The following is a 9170-nucleotide window of genomic DNA, read 5'->3' on the forward strand; positions in this document are numbered from 1 at the left end:
TAGATGTGGAGTAGCTTGGTATAGTGGTGTGGAGTGGTAGAGGGGGTGGTGTGGCGTAGTGTGGTAGTGTGGCACTGTGGTGGTGTGTGGTGCAGAGTATTTTATTAGTGTAGTAAAGCGTAGTGTCGTGGGGAGCTGGAATTATGTAGTGTGATGGTGGCACTGTGGTGGTGTGTGGTGCAGAGTATTTTATTAGTGTAGTAAAGTGTAGTGTCGTGGGGAGCTGGAATTATGTAGTGTGGTGGTGTGGTGTGGCGCGGTGCGTTTTGGTGGTGTGGTGTGCTATGTGGTGTAGTGGTGTGGTGATGTGGAGGGAGGTGACAGAGAAAGGGGGCTGAAAGACTGCTGAGAGAGAGAGGCAATGAGAAAGTTAGTGAGGGAGGAATGGGGATGGAGAGAGAGAGAAGTGAGGGAGATAAGAACGGTTGGCTGGAGTGAGCAGAGCCAGAGAGATTATAGGAGGAGGAGGAGGAGGAGGAGGAGGAGGAGGAGGTGGAGGAGGAGGAGGAGGAGGAGGAGGAGGTGGAGGAGGAGGAGGAGGAGGAGGAGGAGACTTAAAGGAAGAGGTGAAAGGTGAAAAAAGACAGAAGGAAATGGAAGAGGGGGAGTGAAGGGTAGAGGAAGGAGAGATGTTAAAGGTGGATGTGGATACTGAATGCTTGCCTCATCAGTGTAGAGGGAAGGGGGGAGGGAAGAGGGAGAGGGGGAGGGGAGGGGGAGGGAGAGGGAGAAGGGGGGAAGGCGACAGGAGTGAGCAGGAAGGAGACAGAGGAGAGTGCGAGGAGAGATGGAAGGAAGAGATAGAGAGATGAGGAGGAGCGAGAAAAGTGATAGGGAGGGAGAAATAGAGAGAGGGGAAAGGAAGAGAGAGAGAGTGGAGAGGAATGGGAGTAGGAAAGCGAAAGAGAGAGAGAGAGAGAGAGAGAGAGAGAGAAGGGGGGGAGGGGAGAGGTGACGGGAGGGAAAAGATGGACAGAGACAAGGAGCTGGAAGGAGAGAGGGGAGAGATAGGAAGGGGGGAAAGGGAGGAAGGAGGGAGGAGGGGGAGGGAGGGAGGAGGGGAGAGAGGGAAGAGGAGAGAGGGGAAGGGAGGGAGGAAGGAAAAGGGTAAGTGAGGGAGGAAAGGAGGAAAGACGAAATGGGGGAGAGATTGGAAGAAGGAGAGGAAAGAGGGGAGAGGAAAGGAACTTAGATATGAAGAGAGAGAGAGAGAGAGAGAGAGAGAGAGAGTAATGTGCTCTCTCCCAATCTCTCCCAGTCTTAAACACGTCTTGACAGGTCATTAAGGATTACGTCTGATCAGATCCCAAGACTCTCTCTCTCTCTCTCTCTCTCTCTCTGTATGTGTGTGTGTGTGTGTGTGTGTGTGTGTGTGTGTGTGTGTTATCATATCTATCAACTTATTAGCGTTAGTTCTCTTACTGCTTTCCGCTCTTCCTATAAAATTTCCTTTAGGCATTCAAGTCCTCCATGGTATTGCATCTCCCAATTTTCCTGTACCTCTCTCTCTCTCTCTCTCTCTCTCTCTCTCTAACACTCCTCCTCTCCCGCAGGACAAGCCTTGGGTCTTCTCTCACTTGATGGAGATACAGAAGAGGCTGGGCAAGGAGCAGTTTCCCCTCATCGAGCAGAACTACTTCCCCAACCACAAGGAGATGGTGAGTAGCTGTGGTGGTGTGGTGTGGTGTGGTGTGGTGTGGAGCTGTGTGGTGTGGTGGTGATGTATTGTGTATTGTCTGGTACGGAAGTGTGGTGGTGTGTTGAGCTTGATGTGGGACTGTGGTGGTGGTGGTGTGGTGTGTGTTGGAGTGATGGTGGTGGTGGTGGTGGTATGTCTCTGTGGTGGTGGGGCTGTGTGTGGTAAGGGTGTGGTTGTGTGGTGGTGCTTCCATTCCTACCTCCCATCTCTTCCTCCTACCTTTTATTTCCTCCCGATCTCTTCCCCTTACCCTTTATCTCCTCTCCATTCATCCCTTTCCATACCCACTTCCCCTACCCTTTTCTTCGCCTCTCTTCTCTTCCCTCATATCCCCTTCCTTCTTCTCCTGCTCTCCTTGCCTCCTCCTCTTTCCTCTCCTCTCCTCCATATCCAAACAACCTCATCTTGTGTAAATTAAGGAAATGAACTTAGGTTGTCGTGGAAATTGGAAATGAAGTGATATGAGCACACACACACACACACACACACACACACACACACACACACACACACACACACACACACACACAAACGGTACCTAACTCTACGTAACCTAACTTATCCTGACTCAGCCTCAGCACACCAAGCCTAACCTAACCTAACCTGTACCTAACTTACCACCATCAGTACCCCTGACCTAACCACACCCAGCCGCTCCACAACTCTCTCATAACACCCCTTGTTCTCCTAAATCGATCGACGCCTAATGTAATAAAACTCTACCGTCTCTGGCTTCACTTCTCCTACCCTAACCCTTGCTCTCCAAACCCTTTCGATCCCTCTTTACCCTAACTCAGATTAACTCTCGCTCACTCAAAATCTAACTCTCTTGCTCTCTCTCTCTCTCTCTTAACCTAGGCCAACATTAGCCACTCTGACTCTTTCTAACTCCTCCACAGCTTTCAGTCCCTACTCTAACCTAACCTAACCCTCTCTCTACCACAGGCTAGTTTTCTAAGAGGGTTTGGTGATTTCGCAAACCATTTTCCTTAGCGACTAAGCCTGTACATTACACCTCAGTATCCTCTTGTATATTATTGATGCAAACTAGGTTGATATTAAAACGATATAAATTACACAGAAGGGAATGTTAAGGGTATTATGTATGCAAAATAAATCGCCTGGGAAGAAATGCTACGAACTTTTCTGTGTTACTAGTACGACCCTACCTGACCTGACTCTGCCTTGAACCTTTCCCAGCTCTCTGCCCCGCGCTACCCGTGTGTCTTCAAGATCGGCCACGCTCACGGGGGTTTGGGCAAGATTAGGGTGGAAAGCAACGCGGATTTCCAGGACATGGCGAGCGTGGTAGCGGTGGCCAACACATACTGCACCACCGAGCCTTACATTGACGCCAAGTTTGACATCCACATCCAGAAGATCGGGGCCATGTACAAATGCTTCCAGTGAGTGAGGGGGAGACTTTGATAGATAGATAGATAAATAAATATAGGTAGGTAGATAGGTAGATAGACAGACAGACCCTGATGGACAAATGGACATAAAGAATAAGTATTGCACCACCGAGCCTTACATTGACACCAAGGTTGACATCCACATCCAGAAGATCGGGGCCATGTACAAATGCTTCCAGTGAGTGAAGGGGACGTTTTGAAAGGTTGATAGACAGACAGATAAAATGACAGACTGACAGACACATGGCCAATCAGCATTATAGTGACGATAAATTTGATATCAACATCCAGAAGACTTGCAGTAAGTGAGTCAAGTGTTTTTCGGTCACTCTGGGTTCATTCCTATACGTCAAAACTTAACCCGTCTAACTCATTCTAGCCTAATCTTACTGAATCAAACCCAAACAAACCTAACCTCAAAATGATCTAATCTAACCTAACTTCTAATTTAATCGGGCCGACTCTAACTCCACCTCCCCAAACAGAAGAAAGTCCATCTCTGGTAACTGGAAGACCAACACAGGATCGGCTATGCTGGAACAGGCGGCCATGACGGAACGCTACAAGACCTGGGTGGACGAGGTGAGCTGCTCCAGTGTGTCTCAGTAGCGTCTAAGCTGAAACAGTGTAGGTCGGCAATCTAGAAATGATCTAACCTAATCTAAGCAGAGTCAAGTGTCAAGAGTCATACCAGATGTTTCAAAATACTTCACTGTGTCATCTTAGGTAGCAGCAGAGTAAGGAGGGCGCCGTAACTTCGTCGATTCCTAGTTCCTGTTTTGAGAGTTCTGTTTTGATCTGACCTACCTTGCCTCAGCCAGCCTAACTTGACGTAACCTAACTTAATTTTTTTTGTGTTCGAAAGTAAGCACAACCACACTGTTCATTCTTAAGCCTTAGCAATACGCTTATACAGACCAAACCAAACCACATCTAACCGAACCAAACCAAACCTCCCCTCCCCTAACCCAAACCAACTCACTCCCTCTAACGCAGCCTAACCAAAATAAAACCAAATCCAACCAAACCAAGTAAAACAAAACCTCCCTACCCCAAACCAACCCAATCTCTCCCAACCCGACCAAGTCAAGCTCAACCCAACCCAACCCAGCTCATGCCAACCCAACCCAACCAATTGCAGGTGTCAGCTCTCTTCGGCGGCCTAGATATCTGCGCCATCGAGGCCATCGTGGACAAGGCCGGCAACGAGCACATAATTGAGGTGAACGACTCGGCTCTCACGCTGATGGGCGACTCGCAGGAGGACGATCGCCGCTACATCGCCGAACTGGTCGCCATTAAGATGCAGGTGAATTTGGCGATTGGCGATTTGGCAATAGTTTCCGTGGTCAAAGCCCTTAACCTCCTTTCACTTAGGTGGCGCCATATTTGTATTCTAATTTTGCTGCCTTTTCAGACGATTTCATCAAGCATAGGAAGTACTTTTTATTTTATTTATTTATTTTTATTTATTTATTTATTCATTTATTTATTAATTTTACTGGGAGATGTTAGAGATTACCTTCAGCAACTCCCTCCCTTCTAAAGTCTTTCCTGTGCTGAATAAAATCGTCTGAAGGTAGCAAGAATATAATATTAAAAGGCGTTACCGTACTGAAAGGTTAATTTGTGCCTTTTCAGTCGTTTTCAGTGATGGAGAGGGAGTCCTTCACGAGGTGGCACTACTCTAACCGGGCGGGTCCACTGACTGACTATAGTAACGTCCTTAAACTCTCTCCTTTTCCCCCCGAAAGGAGGCTGGTGGATTGCCAAAACATGAGTACAAACTTTACCTGCAGTCCACCGGGTTCACGTTGATATGAACCTGGGACAATAACAACATGAACAGCCGTATTCTTAACCCCTTCAGGACGATGACATGTATCTTTTTATTGGTATTAAAAAATTGGTCCGTTTAATATAAGGGTAACCTGTCATCATGAAGGGGTTTGAGACGATCTCCATGTACTCCTTCACTACGATGTCATTTCTTTCATTGTATTCTTTCTGATGCCAAATAATGTAAATCAGTAAAAGGAAGACAGGCTGTAGTGAAGGGGTTTTTTGGTGATGAGTGCGAGAGATGTTGGAAAGCTCCCAAATTTTGTCAGCCATAACCTTCCTGGGATCGCTTCATGATTAAATGGAGCTGTTACTTGCACAGTCTGGAGTCCTCAGCATGGCCAGGAATTGCTAAATGCCACTTGACGCACGCAGATAGGAGTGTGTAGAAACAAAACTGGTGATAAAATATGAAGCATTGTAAATCAACCAGACTCTTCTTCAGGGCAAAAAAAAAGAAAGTCACTCCATCGTCTTCACACCAGAGCCAAACTTGGATTAAATAAAAATGAAATGTAACTTTGGTGTGTCTGATCTAAAGTGTCAATAAAACAAATGATGAAGGTAACTAATATTATTAACATGTACTACAGGCTATCCATTACTTATCTTCACAAATTCTCTAAACAGAAAATTGCTGTCAAAATTTGGGTATGTCCGCATCTTAGCGTAATCAGTTTTCAGAACACGGCTGGTATTCCTTAAGATGATGAATTTACTTGAGTCTGACAAGGAAAATCATACATAAATCTGGTCACCATTTCAAAGATACAGATTTAAATATTTAATCATTATACTGAGATACTGCATAACTGAGTCTTAAAGCTGAATAACTGTACATGATAACAGGGTGGCTGTCCATGAGAGGTGACTGGGCATGTGTAGAAGGATTATACATGAAAAGTGAATGACTGGGTATAAGAATTTGGTGACTGTGCTTGTATCAGGCGATTGTGCATGAGTTGCATTCACAAGCGCATGAAAACTGGGTGTATGTGTGAGGATCGACTGTGTACTTGTGAGGACTGTGCATGAGAAATGAGTGATTGTGTAGAGGAGGTCATTGGACACAAGTGACATGACGATAAGGGTGGGGTGTCTGTGCATGAGAATAGCGTGATTGTTGTGCATCAGTGTCGGGTGATTGTTATGCATGAAAGGTATTTGTAGTACTGTACCAGAATTACCAGTGCCATTACAAATCCCCGCCTGACCCACCCCACCTGTCTGTCTCCCCCCACCCACCCATCGGCGCCAGGAACACTGCGGGGTCCAGGTAAATTATCCATCCAGCTATGTTAGTGTGGGCCAGAGTAGCAGAAGATGAGGTAGACCAATAGACATCCACCCATCCACCCACCCACATGCACATCACCCCCCTCCCCCTCAACATCACACCACTACTCCCCTCTACAACTCATTCCAAAGTCGCTCTCACTTATCCCCCTCCACATCCCGGCCACCACAACACACCTCCTCTCGCTTCCGTGTCTCCCACAGCCCCACACAAGCTCCCACAGTCGATTCTCTACCCTCTTACTCTTAGAGGGCCTAGTGACTCTAAAAGGCGTCTAACAGAGTCACTTGTCTCAACTATGATACATTTCGTACCCCCTCTACCATTCCTTCCGTTTCCTTTACATGGTCTCACCCACTCTGCCCAACATAAACTATTATTACGCTGAAAAAACACATTTCATATTTTAATTTATATAATGTCAAAGTTTGCATGCGTTTAATGTGCATGAAAAAACCCCAATGGGAGAAGTGGTTTATACGAGCGAAGGGTTTAATTATAAAAACCCTGAAAAGTTTAACATCATCCTCATGCATCCCTCATCCTCCCACCACCCACACCACACCACTTCTCCACACCTGTCCAAATGTCACTCTTCTACACACCTCTCTCACCACAGCACACCCACTACCCTCTCTCCCCAACACACCCACTACCCTCTCTCCCCAATACACCCACTACCCTCCCTCCCAACAGCCTGTCCCAAAGTAGATCCCCTCCACTACACCCATCCTCCTCCCCTACACACTCCCAGTAACAATGCAAACCTTCCTCATCCCATCCTCCCTGCCTCCTCAGAATCCACAACCAAAAACACGTAGACTATTCCACAAAACTCACCCCAAACTACGGTTCCCATGAACACCCGTAGCCCAGTTAGCAGAGAGCAGTAGGATATTAAAGTACGGTACAGTAGACGGCCCAGGTGCAGCACTGAGCAGACACGGTGGAAGCAGCACTTGAACTGTAGCCTAAGAGATTATACCTTAGTCCCCCCCATCCTTGAGAGCGCATCCCCCATTTTCTTTTAGCTAGAATTAAGGAAAGTCTATTTTATACTGCACGAACTTCTATACAGATTCTCTTGTGCTTTTAAAACTTCCAACAATGTAGTAGTGCTTAGCCAAAATTGTAACAGTAAAGTAAATTCGATTATTATTATTATCATTATTTATTCTTACTATCAAAAAGGTCCTTAAACGAGGTATAATCACTGAAACTCAACAACATTCAAAACATAAACACTTCGAATGCAGTCACCCCAAACGACACACACACACACACACACACACACACACACACACACACACACACACACACACACACACACACACTATACCCTTCAAGAGACACACTGGTAACAAGACAAGGATATACACTGCTATAACAAGCCAACCTTGTGCTTAGGTATACTCTCTTCACGTTAACTTGGCCTAAAATTCCCATCTTTCTTTAATTTTGAGTAGTAACAATACATTAACCCTAGAATATGATGCTAGTCACGAAGAAGTGCTAACAGCCCTTCACTGATCTATGTGAATAAGCTGCAAAAGGAGGGAAATCTGGGCACAATTAAGGTGAACTAACAACACTAACTAAAGCTGTTATACCCTAGCATCAGCGTCACTTATTACGGTTGTCGTGACGCCTGCAGAGTGTGACGCGGCCGGCTGAGCTGACGCGAGGATCGTCCCGGCAGTCCCTGAGCGGCACCCAGTCATCGCGCGGAGGCTCTCCCACCGATGACACCTCCCGCCTCACCATGGGGGAGACGCCCGTACCAGGAGGATCACCCAGCCAGCAACGTAGGGACTCACAGGGTCAGTACACACACACACACACACACACACACACACACACACACACACACACACACACACACACACACACACACACACACACACACACACACATCTCACACGAGGTATTTCTTGGCAGATGTCTTGATCCTGGAGGGAAGGGGGCTACTTGACTTAAAACTAACATATCCCCCTCTTAAATGCTGTAGGGTCTGGATCAACACTGGAATATGATGCTAGTCACGAAGAATGCCGTGAAAAGGATGTAGAAACGCAGGCTTTTTTCTGTCACGGAGCTATAAGAAGTAAGCTGTAAAAGGACGGAAATCCGGATCAAGTTAAGGTGAAAGAACAACAACAAACAGACTTTTAAAAATAATCTAAGCCGGTAATACTGAAGGCCGGAATAATTTGTACTAGATGTGTGGTCCATTTCGCTGTTCACTGTTGATAGCTCTCAGTTCTCCTCTTCGATTTTTCTTGCAACAGAGACGTCAGCAGAGTCAGCAGTAACTAATCTCTGTTCTCCTTCGTCAGCAGCTTCACAATCGAGCAGCATGAGCGGATTCAGCAGTGCCAGTGGGACGAGGCGACAACCAGACGACAGCAGCCAGTCCTCTCAGCAGTCAGCCCCGCAGCAGAAGCCACAGATCTTTGGCCGCCAGACCTCGGTGACAGGAACAGGAGGAGGAGAAAGCACGGGCGGTGACGACACGGAGGACACCATGAAGAACCTACGCAAGACTTTCGCAGGCATTTTCGGCGACATGTAAACAAAACACTAACGGGAGGCGGCGGCGGGGTGGTACAGGTGGTGGTGGTGGTGGGTGCTTGGGGTGAAAAAATAATATATATACATCACACTCGAAACTTTAAATTTTCTAACACGTCTAACAATCATCCTGTCCTCCGCGGTCCTATATCCTTATATAACTAACGTTTGTATTCTTGTTGGTTATTGCGGTTTTAATGTAGTCATCCCCCGTTTTCGCGGTTTCAACTTTGCCGGTTTCACTTATTCGCGGGTGAGTAAACTGTTATAGAATACGCTAGTTTGGGATCTATATTGAAATGATGTAACATTTTTTTTCTTGTTTGCTAAATCATTTGAAACGACA

General features: G+C 46.6%; 1 protein-coding gene across 3 annotated transcripts in view; it reads left to right on the forward strand.

The window, feature by feature from the left end:
• Positions 1-8848, forward strand: part of Syn (synapsin) — a 54317-nt gene extending 45469 nt beyond the window's left edge. For 2 of the 3 annotated variants that reach the window (XM_080278756.1, XM_080278755.1), the window contains exons 9-15: positions 1554-1658; positions 2900-3105; positions 3600-3696; positions 4256-4423; positions 6215-6232; positions 7908-8073; positions 8593-8848. In XM_080278756.1, coding sequence (XP_080134882.1) covers positions 1554-1658; positions 2900-3105; positions 3600-3696; positions 4256-4423; positions 6215-6232; positions 7908-8073; positions 8593-8825 — 993 coding nt within the window. In that variant the 3' untranslated portion in view covers positions 8826-8848. The remainder of the gene's footprint in view (positions 1-1553; positions 1659-2899; positions 3106-3599; positions 3697-4255; positions 4424-6214; positions 6233-7907; positions 8074-8592) is intronic. The other variant, XM_080278754.1, reaches the window with a different exon arrangement.
• The last annotated feature ends 322 nt before the right edge of the window (positions 8849-9170 follow it).

Source organism: Coenobita brevimanus, chromosome 74 (assembly GCF_032717465.1).
Source record: "Coenobita brevimanus isolate Jiangsu-jjx chromosome 74, ASM3271746v2, whole genome shotgun sequence".
NCBI classification, from domain to species: domain Eukaryota; kingdom Metazoa; phylum Arthropoda; class Malacostraca; order Decapoda; family Coenobitidae; genus Coenobita; species Coenobita brevimanus.